Source organism: Protopterus annectens, chromosome 5.part0 (assembly GCF_019279795.1).
Source record: "Protopterus annectens isolate FY-2018-M chromosome 5.part0, PAN1.0, whole genome shotgun sequence".
Taxonomy (NCBI): Eukaryota; Metazoa; Chordata; order Ceratodontiformes; family Protopteridae; genus Protopterus; species Protopterus annectens.
The window spans coordinates 1,693,264,443-1,693,284,640 of NC_056735.1; the positions used below are offsets into that span (position 1 = coordinate 1,693,264,443).

A 20,198-nucleotide genomic window follows, 5' to 3' on the forward strand; every position below is an offset into this window, starting at 1 on the left:
GCCTTCCGCCCAGAAAGTTTATGCTAGAAAATGGAAATGATTCAGCATATAACAGTCCTTAGTTCATTTTTGGCAGGTTGATTGGTTTCATGCCCACCTTTCTCTCAACCGTACAAGCCCAGGTAACCCAGTCTGGGCAGCTGGACATCAACCAGCCAGTAGCTTATTGACACAGGGCTTGTAGGGCTTTGTCACGCAGTCAGTGTCCAATAGGGGCATGTAGACATCTTTAGCATGGATTCCTGGTATAAGTCTCCCAACCAGTTTCTACAATGGCTAATCAAGTCCATGTTGCCTTTGACGTAGTAAAAACTCCATCCCTTGATGCCATAAAGCTGTTTTATACATCCTTGAGGATTTGAATGCTTTGGCTTATAACTTAAAGTGCCATTTGTGCTCCCTTCTGGAGCTTCATTTGAAGCAGAAGAGTGTTTAGGTTTTTCCGCAGAAGTTGTGTTCTAGAATTTGACTTTCTTACAGTTCAGAAAAACATTAACTACCCAGTTTTTGACTCCTCGAAGCAGAATGGGAGAGAAGATTGCTGTACCCTCCTCCCCTTCTTCCAGGTCCTTCACTTTCTGGGGATACTCTGCTTAGAATAACAAAGACAGATCCTCCTCACTCAGTGGTGACCCAGAGAGATATGGTCAGTCTTGGTTTCCTGAGGCTCAGATGCAGTTCCAGGCTATGTGGTTGCAGCATCACTGCTGCTGGAAGATGGGTGTGTTTCCACCAATCAGTAAAAGCAAAATGAAAACTCTAATAAAGCTTCAGTGACCTTCTCACTCATTGTTTTAGTTTGTTTGGGATATTTTTGCAGTGACCCTAATGATAATGCACATCAGCTGGGTATAACAGCCCTGTGTTTCTAATGCTTAGTCAAACACTCTGCTTGTGCTGTGCCGATGAGGTCATAACAAAGCCGAAATATGCATATCCACAGCTAGTGGAGTTTGGCTTTATTGGCCTGAAATTCTCCATTAAAACAATGAAACAAGTCATGGGCATTCAGAATTGCCAATTAGCTGAAACACCTGATGTTCATAAGGATCATTTGCATACATCCCATGTGCCTCTGATACAAGAGGTTTGGGAAGTCACTTATTGGAAGTTCTAGCTTTGCTGGAGTTTTCATTTTTGTTTTTACCGATTGTTTTTTCAGTGACCTCCTCACTCATTGTTTTAGAACTTGTATGTGAGGTTTCATTTAATCAGTTAGCCCATTCAGCTGCTGTTGTGTGTTGAAGTGCAGTGGGGTGTGCATTTTCCACAAAATGGATGGTTCACCACCAGTTTGTGCGTTTATTTATGGTGCGTTAATGGGTTAATGAGCATAAGTGGTGGACAGGTCAACTGTTTTCTCTTGCTTTTAGTGGGACGGATGGGTACATTGAACGAATTGTTCTGAAGTAGATTGTCCACTGTATCATGTCTTGTTAGCAGAGAGCAGGCTCTTTGGCAGAGAAGTTGAGACATTCCACTGAAAGGGTGCCACCAGCGCTTGCTTTGTTTTTTGTGATTTATTTTCTTTTAATTTGTTTATTCCTGCCAAAATCACCTCTATATCAGAAAATTCATGAAGCAGTACTTGAGCATAGTATCTTTTGGAAAGGCAGTGCGTTTGTCATTTCAAGGATTTCTGCTTTGAATCTATCATTTTGCTTCTCAGGCTTGCCACTTAAGAGTTTATTATGACATAATGGGGAAACTACACGTATTCTGCTACATGCAGAATTTCCTTTGAAGTACAACACAGCAGATCTATAAGTAATCACTATGTCTGTTGGTATCTGAGACAGCCCTTTGTAATGGATACGTTTTGTTTTCTTTGCCCTTTATTTGGTCATTCTAGCTACAGCAAAAAGTCTGTAACCAACCAACAATATTTTGTTATGATACTGTTGCATTCAGGTTGTTTTCTTGCAGGTGTGGAGCACTTTCTTACTGGAGGTCAGGAAGTGTGGATAAGTAGGGTAATCATGTTCTCTAACCCTGAATGGGAACAGTGCATGGGCCAAAGGGTCATGGCTGCTTATGCTTGGGAACTGGACATTTTTAGAAGCACAGTGAGATAAGGCAGTATTAATGAGTAGCAATTGTTACCTACTGCAAAGGACCTTCTGGAAGATCAGATGTCAGGGTGAGCTTTTACATTTCGTATGTATGAAAACTACAGGTCTTACTAAAGTCTTCCTGATCTGCTTACAATTCATGAAGATGTAAAAGGTCCCATAGCATTTAGCTAGAAGTACAGTGTAGTTTCCCAGGTGTCCTGGACAAATTACCCTAGTTGATATGAATTTCTCCAAGTCTTCAGTGTAATTAGATCATGCCCAGCACAATCTGTTAAAGTAAGTTAAACAAATAGATACATATATACATACACAAAATTTTAGGTGTGTACTCCCTAAATTAGAAAAGGGAAGGGAAAACATAATATGAAAGGTGATCTCCGACATATTTATATTTGAATGATTGGGTCATTTACAGCTATTTTCAGCAGGATTTGAAAGTAATATATTTCAATTTCAGACTATCCTGCCAAGTGGAATTTTTCAGTGAGAGGGCAAAGAGTTTGGTAAATTAACTGGTGGATTTGTTTAAGAAATCAAACAGCTTGCATGAATTCAGATCTGTCTTCTCAGATGTTTGAAGTCTGATAGTTTGTTTTAGCCATTCTGTTTAAGTATTCTTTTACCTGCTTGTCTTGTTCTGATGAATATACCCATGTAAAAAGAGGAAATTATCACACTACAATGTATTTTGAAATATTTTACTGCTTTTAAAAAATGGCCTGTGTTTAATAATTTATATTAATTTAATTAATTCTCTGAAGGCTTTATCCAGTTCATTGTCTTGTGGGGATTTGGGGCGTATGTAGCACTTAGTGGGTGGGAATACACACTCATATGCGCACGCACACATTGTATTAATACAGGAGCCATGCTGATGTGTGCATTTGAACAGTCAGAATATAACACTCTTTCTAGCCTTTACGTAATCTTTAGTAACATTAAGTTGTGCAATGTGACTTGTTAGAAATTAGCATTTCTGATTGCTTGTTACATAATAACATAATGCATAATAACATAATAGTGCAGCCAGCTTTTGGCTGCAAGAAGTTATGATTGGAAAGGAAGACTGCTACTTCAGTGGCTATGATTGTGCATTGCTTCTAATGCAAGTTTTCTTTAAACAGGTTTTTTCAGTGTAAATTGATGCCGAACTCCTTTTTGTTTGCTTCATTTGGCTCGTAAGAACAAAACGTTGAAATATACTCCATTTATGCTTTCTCCTTAGTTACTCCTCTTTTTTTAGAAGTATCAAGCAAACTGACTGTCTCCTTTTTATAGAGCAACACTTCAGTGTATTCGGACAATGCCTTGTGACTACGCTCTCAGTTCTCTGTTTGTACCAGGCGATCGCCAAGTCATCGTTGGAACTAAGGTACTAAAGGAAATGCTTTGTTTCCACTGTTCTATCCAATGAGTGTTGTAATAGGTAGTATATCTTTTTGTACTGTAGAAAAAATGAACTGTATGCCGAATTCAAAAGCTGGTCTGCACAACAGTTCTATTGATGTGGTGTGTATTGATTTCAACTTCTTTTGTTTGCATTATATTATATTTTGTCACGTGCTTGTGTAGCTTACTAATACATTGCTGTTTAATTAAATCTGTGTTATAGATACTTTATTCCTAAAAATGGGCAACTGTTGTCTGCTTGCCCATCTGTTAAGCAATTACTAAGGAGACTTTTTGCAATTTGTTTAACATTTGTGCCTCACATCTATGCCCATTGCTTTGCAGCTGTCAGCCAACTGTTTACTGTTGGTTACTTCACAGCCTGAGGCAGCTTCAGCAAGTGAGCCTTTCACAGTGACTCAGCATTCTGAAAATGCACTCACTGGTGTTTTTTGATTACTCAGCAGGAAATTGGACTGAAACATACAGTGGATATAAAAAGTTTGCACACCCCTGTTAAAATGCTAGGTTTTTGTGATATAAAAAAATGAGACCACAATAAATCATTTCAAAACTTTTTCCACCTTTAATGTGACCTATAACCTGTACAATTCAATTTAGAAAGAAACGCTGAAGTTACCATAGAGTGTAAAAGTCCAAATAATCAAAGAAAACACTCCAGAAGGCAAGGCAGTCATGAAAATTCCCCAGAATAGAAACTTTTATTGCAAACACAACAGTGGTTTAGCGCTTGCTATTCACCATCAGCAGGTTTAATAATTGAACCAATGGTGAAGTTTATTGGCATCAAACTTAAACATTTATTGAGTGATTTTCGCCACATTGTACGGGACTCCTGCACTACACTTTAGACGCTAAAGGTATAGAGGACATTATATGCAAAAATTGGGATATTTTTAATTGTGAAGAAAATACGAGACTTTTGGGGGCCTTGAAACCTACTTTTACTTATAAGAGACAACTAAATATTAAACATTTTTTGGAGAGACCTTTATCCACAGGACTACCTTGTTGGCCAGTCACACACAGATGTGAGAGATGTAAGCAGAATAATTTTGTTGAGGAGAACTACAATGGGTGACTTTATGATACAATTTTACAATTGGTCTCTGGTGGTAAATGTAATTGCTGCTCAGAAAAAGTAGTATATTTTGCTTTTTGTACCAGCTGCCAGGCATTCTATATTGGGAAAACACTTAATGCTTTCAACCGGAGAATATACCAGCACCAATATAGTATACAGAGGTTAGACAATAAAAGCGCTTTGGCACGTCATTCTATGGAATGTGCTGGTTTTGTTAAGTTTAAAATTTTTATACTTGAGCAGGTGAATACCAACCCATTTTGTGGTGATTGGAAAAATTACCTTTTACATCGTGAAATGACATGGCAGTTAAGGTTGGATGCAGCTGATCCACCTGGAATTGATGAATTTATTTCTGTCACCAGTGATCTTAAAAAAGATATAACACTGTGTAACTTCAAGGGCCCTTTGCATATAATTTATATAGTATTTTTCACAAAGTAGAAGTTATAAGTTATGCATTTTGCTATACTTTTTGTTGTTTTATGTGCTTTTTAATTTACTTGTGCTTATATCACATATTTTTATGTGTTGGTTTAAAGAGGTGTGTTCAAACAGCAACAGATTTATTGAATGTATATATGTCTTATGTTTATTAGTTGTTTTTTGGGGGGTGTTTTTAAACGTTTCTATTTAAGGATGTTAATTTTTTAATTCAGTGGTTCTGATGATGTCTGATTGATAGAGATGAAAGCGCTAAACCACTGTTGTGTTCACAATAAAAGTTTTTATTTTGGGGAATTTTCATGACTGCCTTGCCTTCTGGAGTGTTTTCTTTGATTATCTGTACAGTCTTTGATTATCTGTACAATTCAATTGAAAAACAAACAAATCTGTTAGGGAAAAATATAAAAAATAAACCTATAATAAGCTGGTTGCATAAGTGTGCACACCCTTAAACTAATACTTTGAAGCACCTTTTGATTGAATTACAGCATTCACTCTTCTTGGGTAGGAGTCTATCGGCATGGCACATCTTGACTTGGCAATATTTGCCCACTCTTCCTTGCAAAAGCACTCCAAATCTGTCAGATTACAAGGGCATCTCTTATGCGCAGTCCTCTTCAGGTCACCCCACAGATTTTCTATTGGATTTAGGTCTGGGCTCTGGCTGGGTCATTCCAAAACTTTAATTTTCTTCTGGTGAAGCCATTCTTTTGTTGATTTGGATGTATACTTGGGGTCATTATTGTGTTGAAAGGCGAAATTCCTCTATATCTTCAGCTTTCTAGCAGACGCCTGAAGGATTTGGGCCAAAAATGACTGGTATTTGGAAGTTGTCATAATTTCCTCCACCTTGACTAAAGCCCAGCTGAAGAAGAGCAACCCCAAAGCATGCTACTTGCCACCACCATGCTCCACCGTGGGGGTGGTGTTCTTTTGGTGATGCAAAGTGTTGTTTTTGCGCCAAACGTACCTTTTGGAATTGTGGTCAAAAGTTCAACCTTGGTCTCATCAGACCGTAACACATTTTCCCTCATGCTTTTGGGAGACTTGATGTATTGTCTTGCAAATTTTAGCTGGGCCTGGATGTTTTTCTGCGTTAGAAAAGGCTTGCGTCTTGCAACCCTACCCCATAGGCCAGACATATGGAGAATACGGGAGATTGTTGTCACATGTAGCACACAACCAGTACTTGGCAGAAATTCCTGCAGCTCCTTCAGTGTTGCTGTAGGTCTCTTGGCAGCCTCCCTGACCAGTTTTCGTCTCGTCTTTTCATTAGTTTTGGAGGGACGTCCATTTCTTTGCAACATCACTGTTTTCCGATATTTTCGCCACTTTTTGATGACTATCTTCACTGTGGTCCATGGTATATGCAATGCTGTGGAAATTTTTTTGCGCCCTTCTCCTGACTGATTCCTTTCAACAATGAGCACCTTTGATGCTTTGTAAGCTCTCTGCGAACCATGGCTTTTGCTGTAGCAGGGAACTGAGTAAATGTCAGGAAAATCCTAACTGGGACAGCTGAACTTTATTTGGGGTTAATCATAGTCTCTTTAATTGATGGCAGGTGTGTACCCAAGAAGACTGAATGCTGTAATTAAATCAAAAGGTGCTTCAACAAAGCATTAGTTTAAAGGTGTGCACACTTATGCAACCAGCTTTATTGTACTTTTTTATTTTTTATATTTTTTCCTCTAACAGATTTGTTTGTTTTTCAATTGAATTGTACAGGTTATAGGTCACAATAAAGGTAGGAAAAGTTTTGAAATGATTTATTGTGGTCTCATTTTTTTATATCACAAAATCCTGGCATTTTAACAGGGGTGTGTACATTTTTTATATCCACTGTATTTGTCTGGCTGAATGGCATGTGCAGAGGCCTTTGATTTTTTTTTTTTTTTTTTTTACATGGATGTTGCCTTCTTGAGTAACACCTCATTTAAGTGCAGGTCAGACTGGAGGAGTAAAATTTCTGTGGGGAAAACATTTACTGTTGACTACAGCTGCATTAGTCACATTTTTCTAGTTGGTTTTCTAGATAACATCATGAGGGCACAATGAGCTATAACTTTAAAGTTGTCTATGTCCTCTGTTGAAACCCTGTTATGTTAAGAGGACATCTGCATATATCTTATGGACCCCCACTACAGGAGGTTTAAGGCATAGCATAGTAAAGACTGTTCGGATTTTCTTGTAGTTTTTACTAAATGTTGATTCTATGCAACCTTTTTTTCCCCTCTAATTTGGCTGTTTATGTGAATTAAAGACCTCTGTATTAGATAAGTTAATCTGTCAGTAGCACGAGGTAGGTGCATTCCTAACCATGTGGCATGGATGGTCACCTTGACAGCATAATACATTGTTAGTCAGCTTTTCTTACTGGTCATTATCTAGATTGTTGTGTAAATTTGCTTTAGTCTGCATCTCTCTTATGATTTGCAGTCGACTGCTAGAGTGGCCTGCTGAATGCCACCACTACCTGCAGAGTTTAAAAGGCAAAGAGGGAAATGGGGTTAGCTTGCCAGGTCGTTCTTCCATATGTCCTATACATACATGCATACACACACACACACACACACACACACACACACACACACACACAGACACCCCTACTGAAAGTTTCATATTCCTGATCCACCTACTTTGGAAAATGGAAAGAAACTTGAACATATGGAGAAAACCCTTGTAAAATGAAGATGGATAATGCACACTGCGCACACAAAGCACCCCAGCCAAAAAAACAAACAAAAGAACTTCGTACTGTGTGGAAGCAACGCTATCTACTGGATTAAATTAAACCTGCAAACCCAGTCTTTGGTAACTGTTTTCCATACGCTCAACAAAAGAATACAGTTCACATCTTTTTCTACTGTAAATCACTGGAGTGCTCATCCATTCAACATCTGAAAAGATGTGCCTTCAAAAGTGCATCTCTAGTTCCAAATCCTGCATTAGTCACCATATAATGCATTAACTTTTTATTGCCTGGGATCATGTTAGAGTATTGACTGTCATCAACATCAAACATTTCAACCCCATGATTCATCAACATCTAGAGAAACTTGAAGACTTTGTCAAACTGCACAGCAGCAGGAAGGTGGTGGCTGACTAGGTGAACACACACTAGAGCTCTCCCAGTGTGAAAACTAAGAAGTTGTGTAAAAAGCCAGGAAAATTTATACATTTTGGAGAACTTCAGTTACCTGGTATCAGACACGCTGCCAGGATGTCAGCAAAGAAAAATTATGGGGAAAAGTAAGAAACAGGTAACCAGGAAAGGAGGAGAAGTAGTTGTGGATCAAAACTTCTGTGGCTGATCAGCAGAAAGCAAACATTTTTGTAGAATCGGTGCAGTTGATGGCTTCCGGTAAACTAGAAGATAAAGTAGACCAGATAAGTTCATAAGTGCTTAAGGTAAGTGAAACTTCGGACCAGTGTATGAGAATGAAACAAATGGTTGAAAAAGCTAAAATTATTAAATAACCTCATGAACCTTTAAGCTTGAAGAAGTCAGAAAAAGAAGTGATGGAAAGAATGGCAGAGACTGAGACATTAAATGAAGTGTTTCATAAATTAGTAGTTGTAGAAGACAGAGCACAAAGAGAAAACCTGTGTCTCTCTGTGGTACTAGAGAAGTTAATGGGTCAACTGCATTAACTTTGTGAAGCCACAAAGAAGTGACTAGATTAGTGTTTCCACAGGGGGAGTTCAAAACTGGGAGGGGATTATTGCGTCTGCTCTAAGTTTAACCTCCAGAAAACATCAGAGATCCATATATTAGTTAAAATGCAGTTGTACCAGTAGAAGGGGGATGCTTCTGACAGTTAGGGTAAAATGGAAAGAGGTGTACAATTGGTGATGCCAGGGTGTTTTTACAAAAAATATTTCTTTTATAGCAGACAAAACAAGTTTATTCAGGTCATCAAGAGTTGTTGTGAGGCTAGAGTGAGATTTAATCTGCTATACTCTGGTTTTTAGAATATTTTTTCCAGCCGAGTTGGCCATGTATATGGAGGCAGATCAGCACTGAGAGGAAAATAGTATTTGACACTAAATAACCACCACCTGAAGACCCATTCCTCAGACTCTTGTGATATGCTCCACCCACCAAACGTGCGAAGACAGCCGTATGACATTGAGTTCCCAACCATCTGTGCATATGACAGCAACTGTGACCCACTCCTCTCTCCCTCCTTTGTGGTAAATGTGGGAATGTCCAATGCTCACTTTAGCTCAGTCATGCAGTGGGTGGCATAACCAGATATAGTCACTGCATGCATCATTTGATGTCTGTGACACAACACTGTTACTGTGTGCTGGACAAGATCCATACATGTGGATTAGATATTGCTACTTTGCTTCCACTGCATTTACTGCTTTTGTCAGTGTCTGGGGAGTGTTTCTGCGGCTGACAGCTGTTGCTGTGTAACCACACTCTTGTCAGACAAGGGCGTTAATGTACTTTCCCCCTTACTTGCGTATGTGTGTGCGCAGTTCCGACTGTACCAGTGTTCGAGGTCTGACCTTCCTTTCTCCTCACCATCATATAGGTTCATAGCTGTGTACTAGGCTAATGGCCCTGGAGCCTTTACAAGCCTAGCCTAAAAAAAATTGCCCAGGCACTGTGCCACCCGATGTTAGTTCACAGTGCCCATATCCAGTAGTGCAACTGGAATGATCTCTGGAGTGAACTTTCTCTTACCCATCCGCTCGTCAAAATTTCTCTTGAAGAGGGCCAGTGAGGTGCTCTGCTTGACATGAATGGGAAGCTTATTCCAGAGTATGGGCAGTCTTTGGTAGATGAACATATCCCTCCAGCATGTTCTGTTGATTATGGTAATTAGGTTGTGATCTCTGGAGCATGTGGCACGGGGGATTGGGATTTCTTTAGGTGTAGCATTTCAAGTAGGGCTGGTCAGACATGACTTTGTAAGTCAAGCAGAGATCACCTCTAAGTAGACGATAAGAGACTGAGAACAGCTGAAGTTTCTTGAGTCTGTTCATGTAGGACATGTGTTTAAGGCCTAGGATTCTTTTTGTGAGGTACTTTTGTGGCCTCTCCAGCTCTTGTAGGTGTCTGGTCAGGTACAAGCCAAACAGGGCTTTATATTCAATGATTGGCCTAATGAGGGATGAGTAGAGAGGGATGATGACCTCTTTATTCCTGGATGCAAAACCTTTGGTTATAAGATGTGCCACGTAGAAGGACTTTCTGATCACAGTGGCAGTGTGGTGGTGAAGGTGAGGTGGCTGTCGATCTGGGTGCCCAGATCTCTTATGGCCCATTCAGTGTTCAGTGGCCTCCCATCAATGTGGTAATTCATGGGAACTGAGTTTTCCAAAGGGGATGATAACACATTTTTTGGCGTTAAGCTTCAGGCCATGGTTGCGACACCAGTCATTGGTCTCAATGAGGCCCTTATGTAGGATGTCTGCATCACTTGGGGAGTTAATAATGACTCCTAGCTTGCAGTCATCAGCAAACTTGGTCAGCCAGAGTCCTTCTGTGTTGGCCTGGACTTCTGAGAAGTAGATGCCAAACAGGTGTGGGCCCAGGACCAAGCCCTGTGGGATTCAACTCATGACTGATCGACAGTCTGACTTGGAATCTGCAACTTTCACTCTGTGGGTCCTGTCTGTGAGCCAATTTGCAACCTACCTAGTGATGTAAGGATTGATGCCTAGTTTGGTGAGTTTATCAATGATACTGACTGGGGAATGGAATCAAAGGCCTTGGCCAGGTCGAGGTAGGCTGTATGCACTGCTTTACCCTCATCCACAGCCTTGGTGACTGCCTCGAAGATGTCAACCAGGTTCAGCAGGCAGGATCTCCCCTTGACAAAGCCAAACTGTGTGGGGTCAAGCGTTTGGAGATTGCCTATATCTTTGTTAAGCAGGTCCATGATGATGCGCTCCATAGCTTTGCATACCAGACTTGGCAGGCTAATGGGGCGATAGTTCCGAGGGGCTGTAGTTGCTCCCCTTTATGAAGCGGGATGACTGTAGCAGTGCGCCATTCGTTAGGGACATAGGCTGAGGTAAGGCTGTGATTGAACAGGACACAAAGATATGGTGCCAGTTCATTTTGTAGCTCATGTAGGACACAGCCAGGGATATTATCAGTTCCCATGGATGCTGTAGTCTTGGCTTTGGACAGTGCAGCTTTTACCTGTGCCATAGAAATGGTGGGTACCAAGCTTTCATCTGGTATTGTGATAGGGCCCTTGGGGGGGGGGGGTAAAGTTTTCACTGGATCTGTCTGCCAGTATGTTGTCTATATCTGTTGGCTCAGTATAGGAAGTGCCATTGTGCAATAACTCAGAGCAAATCTGGGTATTGCCTTTGAAGTTTTTGATATAGCTATAGAAGGCTTTTTGGTTGTTTTTGGTGTCAGTCACAATTCTGCCTTCTTAGCTGGCTTTAGAGGATTTGATAAGGTATCTCAGCTTTTTTGTTGAGACTGCTGATAAGGGAGTTTTTTCAGTCTTGTCACTTCATTTTTCTGCAACAGTTTCTTCCTTCTGTTGTAGAGTTTATTGATGGCTGTGGACCACCAGATTGGCTTCCTTTTTTGGAGGAGAGCGTCCTGGTTCTATTTGGAATGGCAAGGTCCATGCATTTGTGTACATGCTCGTACAATACATTGGTGTATGGTTCGGCAGTCATGCAGCTATTTTCCATTGGCATGGGTGCCGAGAAGTTAGCCACCTCTGCTTTTAGGAGCCCAAAGTCGCTTTAGAGAAGTTTTTCAGGGTGGTCACCTTAGCTGGTGGTGTAGGTGAGATGGAGATTTCCATGGTGATCAGTTTGTGGTCAGATGTAACCAGGGAGGAACTGACCATAGGTGTGGAGCAGCGGTCTCCCATGTTGGTGATAACCAGGTCGCGGATGTTGCTTCCTCTAGGGGTCAGAATGAGCTGGTCCGGGGCATTGGAATTGATAAATTCTTGAAAGTATTGGGCCTGTACATTGGTACTTGAATAGTTTTCCCAGTTGATGGAAGGGTAGTTGAAGTCACCCAGTATGAGAGTATAGGGTTGGACTTTGATAGATTCCATGGTGCTTAGGAAGTTGGCGTGCGAGTCTAGGGACATGTTTGGGGTTTTGTAGCAGGCTATGACTTGTATTGCCATCTTACCCAGTGTTAGTTGTACCTGAAGTATCGCGGATGCATTATGCTGGGCTACCAGTCTAGAGGTGTGCGTATCCTTTAAGAATATGGAGACCACCACCTTTGGAGCTTCCGGACGCATTCTGAGGCTGAAAGGTATGGATTGAGTTGTAGCCTGGGAGCACAGGGGTACTTTCTGCCTCTTTAAACCAGGTCTCCATTACACCACAGATGTTGACATTCTCCATTTTATGGAGAGCTTCGAGCATCTTGAGATTTATACTTCTAGCATTGAGCAGCATGACCCTCAGATTGCCTTTGTTTGTAGCTGTTACGGTGGAATTTTAGTCTTTGGAACACTGCCTAAAAAGGCACTATAGGGGTGGCAAGAGCATTAGCCAGTACCTGGAATACCATGGGTGACAGATGCAGGCCGTCTCTGGCAAAGTGTCAAAGTTTGTCGATCATGTCATCTCAGGCAGGCAGATACTAGATCCCTTTAGAATGACACCAGAAACGTAGCCAATTGTTGAAGTCGATCATTTTCTGCTCGTACTCTGGTATCCTTCTGAGTGACAGTAGAATACTGCTCATGGCTAGGGTCAAACCTGCCTGGGCCACATAATCCGAGAGTTCCATCACATCTCTTTTCATGTAGTCCAGGGCTGTACATCTCAGGTCATTCACACCCACATGGACAATGACTGAGTCATATCTCTACTTGCTGTAGAGTGACCTGAGTGCATGTGTTGTGGCGGATCCTGGCAACTTCATAAACAACTGACTGTCACCTTCTCCTTGTTCAACCTAGTGAGTGGGACATCCGTGTGCCTCACAACTGAGTCTCCTATGATTAGTACATTGCGCAAAGTGTGTTGCCTTAAGGGCTTGGGTTGAGGGGCACACTGTGGTGTGAGCTATGTGTTCTAGGGTTGGTGTTGTGTTGTGTTGGTTGAGTGCATTTCTGTCTCAGGGGTCTCTGTTGTTTGGGTAAATTTTTTTATTGAGAGCCTACATGAAGGTGGGTGGATGGTTTGTGTTTCTATGTATGGGTTGTGATGGTTGGTGTTTTTGAGATTATAGAATGTGCAGTATGGTAAGCATCCTGAAGTGTATGGATGGATCTTGATGTCTCCCACAGACATGTTAAGGCAGTAGAGTTGGGCTTTGAGCAGGCTGACCACTCACTCTGTGATGTTGCAGGTTTGTGCTTGCTTGTTGTTATACTGAAATTCAGCCATACTTCCTATGTTCCCTCCAGGTGTTAAAAGTCAGATTTCCATCCAGGGCAATTCAGCATTACATGCAACAGAGTATGAACATGTGGGTGTTTACTGCATATGGACGCACTAAGACATGTAGCTGTATGGTTTTACATTAGCACAGTGCATACAATTACTAACTAGATGGTCCTGGAATTTCTTTGGGAAGTGGTGATATAAATGAGACATGTGCTATATATGGTCATCGTGCAAATTGCCTGGTGCTGTGCAGACACATTGATTATGATCCCTCACACACACACAACACACACTTCTGGTAGTTCATGGAATTATGGCCCTTCCTGTTCACATATCTTTCTGGGCTATGTGGGTCCTTTATTTCTGTATGTTTGCACTTTATTTTACTAGTCGCTCAGAAGGCTTGCATGGGTTTATCTCTCACATGTGACTTGCTGGGAAACAATATGTGATCCTCCACTTGTATTAGGGAAGTTGTTGAGTATTATATAGCTAGAGACCTGGGAAATATTTAGTGTCCTCAGCTTGTCTCTGAAAGGTCCCTGAAGCCAGTGTGGAAGGAACTTGTATGTACCTTGGCTTCCACATGTATGGGAAGGTCGCACTTTCCTGTCAGCTGTGTGTGCGGGTGATTTGTGTCATTCAAGACCCATACAGTCTCCTGATAATCTCTAACAAACATCTAGAAATACATTAACTGCTGTCTGTAATGTTTACATTGGCACCATATGGCACCACTCACATAACATTGAAAGCCAGTAGCACTAGAGGTTGTTCTACGAGGACTACTGTCACTCTGAGTACAAGTGCAGCATTGCAGTCTTTGGCATGCTTTGCCCATGTATACACAGGTGCAGAGAACTGTGCAACTTCCTTTATAGACTCCTGTAAAACATTGTTCAACTTGCATACATCGTAATATCATTAGGACCCTTTTTCATTTATGTGCACCTTCTAGTGTACCTTTGGGTATACTGCACTGTTGCGCAACGTGGGGCTATAAATTGGTACTAGCTTCTGTCTGACTGCTGTTTGCGGATTCCAGCACAGGTGCATACTGCATATTATACAACTTGTCTATGAATTCTTGGGAATGCTGTCCAGCTGCTTCTTAGAATTGTTTACATATAAAATGTTCATTCTTAAAATGATCATAATGTCCTCAGTTAAACTCAATGAGATTGTGATAGTATAGTAAGTAGCATATATTATAAACAATATTCAGTGTTGTTATTGCAAACTCAGAACCAAAATTATTGGATTTTTAAGAGCTTGCAAATGAAAGAATCTGGGAAGCGTGCAGTTTCCTTGAACAAGGTATCTGTTAATCTTTTAAATATAGTTAGACTCTCTGCTTGCCTAATAAACTAATATAAACTGGGAGACCATAGCTTAACCTTCCTTCCCTACAGTGGAACAAAGTATTACAAAGTGAAGTCTTAATAGTTGGTAATTGAACAAAAGTTAAGTTACTTCATCTTTGTAAATGTTCAACATCATTTTCAGGTCCCCTCTTAGTAGTGTATGATCAGCTGAGAAGAGATCTGAAGCCATTACCCATTCTTATAACGTCATTTTCTTACACCAGGTATCCGCATCATGAACAGTTTCTACACTTTCATCAATTTCTTTAACTGTAATTTTTTTACATAAACAAAATGATAGACAGTATTCAATCAGAGCTTTTTTAACTGACTTGTAAATGGCCATTAGGACAGTTGTATCCCTATTTGACATCCACGTAAATATATTTTTGATCACTCCATATACATTCCTAAGAACACTACTCAAGTGATCTTTAAAATTGAGAACATCATTTGCTAGGATACCCAATTATCTAACATAGTGGATTGCTGTAAGAATTTGGTCATCTAAAGCTTAAGGATAGTTTTGTTTTTCCTCTCAAAATGTAAAATATTAAATTTTTTGCATGTATATGCATACCATTTAACTTGATCCTTACATGCAGTTTATCCAGATGTGCTTCTATGTGTTAATCTTCTTTAATATTAGTAACAGTTGCATCAATTTTTGTATCATCAGCAGACTTGCTCACCTTAACTTGCTGATCAGTCGCTAACCTGAAAATATATAATCCAAATAGCAATGGGTCTAAAACATTACCTTGCAGTACCTCAGCTGTGACTTCAGCTTCTTTCAAGGCATAGTCCCTGATTTGTAAAATATGGCTTCTATCCATAAGCTAGTTAACAACCCAGTTAGTAAAATGCACACACATTTATCCTTGTTTAGTATAAGAAGGCACATCCAAGTTATGGTGACAAAATTTCAAGGATGCTATGTCCTCCGTTCCATTACTCCAAAGCAGGCAGTCTGAACCCTAGATGAGGCCCATTATCAAACAATATATCACATTGCCATGTTTTGTGCCGTGGTAGTGTTAAGTCCTAGAATCACTGCATGCCGGTAAGAAACAAAACACTACCTGTTGAGCCAAGTACAATTTCAGGTTATGCTTTATACACTCTTGTCTAAACTTGTAAAATTAATGTTGTTGTTCTGCTGTTTGAAATTAGCAGCTGTTATAAAAAATAAATGGTAGTCATTACCAAAAATGCCCTCCTTTCTCTTTACAACAAACCTCGAAAATTGGGATATACTCTGCTGTTTACTGCACCATGACTAAAATCTCACCAGTATACAATGTGGGTGACTAAGTATTGCAAAGCAATATGTTAGGCATGTCCCAGCTGAATACAGTCTATAAGCATTTCAGATTGTTTAGCTAATTTAAAACAGTCTAAATTTTCTTACTTCTCTGATGTTCTGGTCACACACTAATTCTTTCTGGTGACGTTATCTTCCAGATGTTCATCGTGTTTCACTGTTGCAGTCCTAACAAATGGGTTATCCAGCTCCCGGTAGCCCTCAGTCGGCCAGAATACCAAAGGTAAGTAAAAATGACATTGGTTGACGTCGGTTGTAAAGGACGTCAGGGTGTCCAGTGCAAAAGGAGGCAGCTGACGTCACTTCCTCAGTCTTCCTTGCTGTGGAGTCGAAGCTTTTCATGCACGAGTGCCGGTCGGCAGTTTACCTTTGTTGGTTTCCGACTACAAGAGTTGAAGTCTACTACAGTAAAGTACCCCATTGGGAATCTTTTCTTGCCTTAACGAATGTCAGAAAAAGTTAATAATTGCCTTACCTGTGGAAAGTAGATCCCCCATAGAGATTTCATTCCTATTGCATTATTTGTTTAGGCCTTGACCACAACATTCCCAAGTGTGATCTCTGTGCCTCCTTTAATCCACGTACTATCTGTCGGGCTAAGATTTTGGCTAGGCATTTTGGAATTTGGCCTAAGTTCATTGGTATGGCATCCGCCGGTCTTCAGGCTTCGGATGTTCCAAAGAAACGTAAGGATAAGGAATGCAACAGGCCTCAGAAAGCTAAGTCCTCGGATGAGGTTAAGTTGGTAGTCAGTCAGACGGTAGCCAGTGAGACGCCTTTGCAGGCCCTACAGTCTGCTGATGTACAACCGCAGGCCTTGATTGAGTCCAAGTCCCTTAGGCCTTCAGCCTCCGTTTTGCCTTCCGACCTGTCACCGGTCGCCTCTTCTGATGGAGATGGAGCTGCTAAGCTGACTCTGGTGTCCGAGGCCACCGTTTTGCGTTCTGACAGCAAACTTCTTCCTTCAACCTCTGCTACAACCTCGGCGGTTGCCAGGCCTCCCGAATCAGGCTCCAGCTTCATCTCGTTCCCCTCAGTCCTAAATGGTTAAAATGACTAATGATTTGTTGACTCTTATTAGGGGTTCTCAGCCTCCTCCTTTTAAAAGGAGTAGGGATGTTTCCCCTGAGGCTTTGTCCTGTTCAGGTTCTGATTCTTCTATCATTTCTGCTGATGAAGAGGAATTTTCTCAGGCTTTTTCTCCTTTTGAGGATTCAGATGCAGAGGAGTCCATCCCTTCGGCCTCTCCTCCAGAGGATTTCTCTTTTTGTGATACTTTAAATACCCTCAGAGAACATTTTAAATGGGAAAGTCAGGATTGTCCCCAATCCAAGAAACGGATTAGGGAGTTTCTGGATTTACCTCAACATAGGCCTCTTGCTATTTCCCCTGTGTTGGAAGTTGTTGAAGATGTTTTTCTGGAAAATTCCTTGTCTCCAAATTCGGTTCCTCCTGCTCCCAGGAAACCTTACAGGTTCTACAGAGTCCCTGATTCTCATCTGTTTCTTTTTGGGAATCCGTTGGCTGATCCAGAGGTTATTTCTCAGGGCCCCAAAGGAGTTAAGGCCACTGTTACCAGGAATCCTGTTCCCTCTGACAGGGAGTCTAGGAACCTAGATAGATGGGGCAATAAGGTTTATACCTCTGCCACCCTAGCTATTAGGGCTACCAATTGTCTTTTTCATATGCTGAAGTACCAGCAGCACACCTTGGAGGCTATTAAGTCTAGGATAGCAAGTGTACCTTTTTTGGCAGAGAGTAAAGACATGCAGGATTTACTGAATTCAGCCAGTTTGGTCAGTAAGCATTCTTTCCATTGTGGTTTTGACATCTTTGAGGCCTCCAGCAGGGCTACGGCTACTGGATCTGTTATTAGAAGGCACGCTTGGCTCAGAGAACAGCCTCTTCCAGAACCTGTCAAGGCTAAGCTTTTGGATGTACCTTTGCATAAAGACAGTCTTTTTGGCGGCAAAGCAGAGGAGGTACTGAAGAAGATGGAGGATACGGCCAAGTCCATGCAAACTGTTAAGGATTTTCTGCAAGTTCAACCCCCTCGCTTTAGCAGGAATTACCCTTCCAAGAGTTGGACCTTTCCTGATACTAGCAGACAGAACCTTTCCAGGGCTAGAGGTTACAAATCTTCTAGAGGGCAGGGGGCTACCTCTCAAAGGTCTAGGCATTGGCAGGCTTCCACTTCTAAAGGGGGAAGCTCCAAGCCTGCATCTCAGTCAAAACACTCTCAATGATGATTTACAACTTCTACCTGTTCTTGCTTGCCGAGAGAGTCCTTTAGTGAGAAGGTTGGCCCTTTTTGCAGATGTCTGGGCCACTGTCACAGATGACAAATGGGTGCTCAGAACGGTGGCCCTAGGGCATAAGTTTTCTTTCTGCACCTTTCCTGCTCCCAAGGGACTCCTGGACATTCCTCCAAACCAAAGGGCAGAAGTAGAAAAACAAATTTTGTCTCTGTATCATCTGAGAGCAATATAATCCATCCCTGCTCAGCAGGTAGGCCAGGGCTTTTATTCCAGGCTTTTCCTAGTTCCAAAAAAAGAAGGCACCTGGTGTCCTATCCTGTATCTTTCCATTCTGAACTCTTTTCTAGTAATTCCAAAGTTAAAAATGCTCACTCTACATCAGTTGCTACCACTTCTAGAAAAGGTTTCCCGGCTGGTAACCTTGGATCTCAAAGAGGCTTATTTGCACATTCCTATCAGGGAAAGTTGCAGGCAGTACCTTCGTTTGAGTGGCCGAGCAACATTACCAGTTCTCTGCACTGCCCTTTGGCTTATCTACTGCTCCCAGAGTCTTCACAAAGTGCCTGGCCCCAGTCATTGCTTTTTGCAGGCAGAAGAAAATTCAGATTTACCCATACTTAGACTGTCTGATTCAAGCAAGTTCACAAGAACGGCTATTAAAGGATCTGGAATTCGTAAAGACTCCTCTGTCTTCCCTGGGTTACACACTCAATGTGGAAAAATCAAAAATGGTACCATCCAAGGAGAATAACATTCCTGGGAGCGAGTCTGAACAGAGCCAACCAGATGATATATCTCACCCAGGAGAAGCAGACAACTCTTTCAGTTTACTTCAAGGACTTGGCAAGCCTGTCCCAGCTCCTTGCAAGGAAGTATCTGCAAGCTTTGGGATTCATGGCATCTTGTATTCTCATGATTCCATATGAAAGACTGCATATGAGGAAATTGTAATGGTACCTCAAGAACATTTGGTGTCAACACTCAGAGGACCTGGATATGATGATTCCTCTGCTTCCATCTCTGCAGATGAAGTTTCTATGGTGGGCAACAGCCTGTCTACAAAACAAAGGCATGCCTTTTCGGACACCTCTTGCCACTCAAGTTCTGACTACAGACACATCGGACTATGCCTGGGGAGCACACCTGGATGGCAGATGCATACAGGGACGTTGGAAAGCCCAGCAGATGCACCTGCACATAAATCTAAAAGAGTTGATTGCAGTTCAGCAGGCCTTAGTGGCTTTCAAGAATCTTCTTTCTCCAAGGATCCTGCTTGTCAGAACAGACACCACCACATTCATGTGGTACATCAACAAGCAGGGAAGGACTCACTCTTACCCCCTGTGCAGACAAAGCATGAATCTTTGGTCCATGGCAGCATCCCTGGACCTGCATATTCTAACTCAGTTTCTTCCAGGAAGGCTCAGTGTTTTGGCAGACCAGTTGAGCAGGCAAACCCTGGATCCTCACTAGTAGCAGCTGAACAGAGCAGTCTTTTACATCATCATTAAGCGTTGGAACACTCCTCAGGTGGATTTTTTCTCCTCCCCAGACAACCATCTGCTACCTCTCTTTTGCACCAGACAGCAGCACAGCAGAGCCTGGAAAGTGGATGCTCTGTCCTTCCCTTGGACGTTGCTATCAGTGTACGCCTTCCCTCCTCTTCCTCTTCTTCCCAGAGTATTAGTGAAGATCAGGGACGAACGTCCAAGGGCTATTCTCATAGCTCTGGACTGGCCCAGACAGCATTGGTATCTGCTGCTTTGCAGTCTCTCCCATCTTCCTCCTTGGCGTCTTCCTCTGGAGACAGATCATTTAGTTCAGGAAAGGGGAAACATTCTACATCCTCATCTTCAGTCTCTCCATTTGGCAGCATGGCTCATTGTA

The 20,198-nt window shown here is 41.6% G+C and overlaps 1 protein-coding gene across 1 annotated transcript in view; it reads left to right on the forward strand.

The window, feature by feature from the left end:
* WDR3 (WD repeat domain 3) overlaps positions 1–20,198 on the forward strand; it is a gene marked incomplete at its 5' end in the record, with an annotated part of 1,037,507 nt that overhangs the window by 414,272 nt on the left and 603,037 nt on the right. Inside the window, 1 exon segment of the mRNA XM_044071482.1 lies at positions 3,354–3,447. Coding sequence (XP_043927417.1) covers positions 3,354–3,447 — 94 coding nt within the window.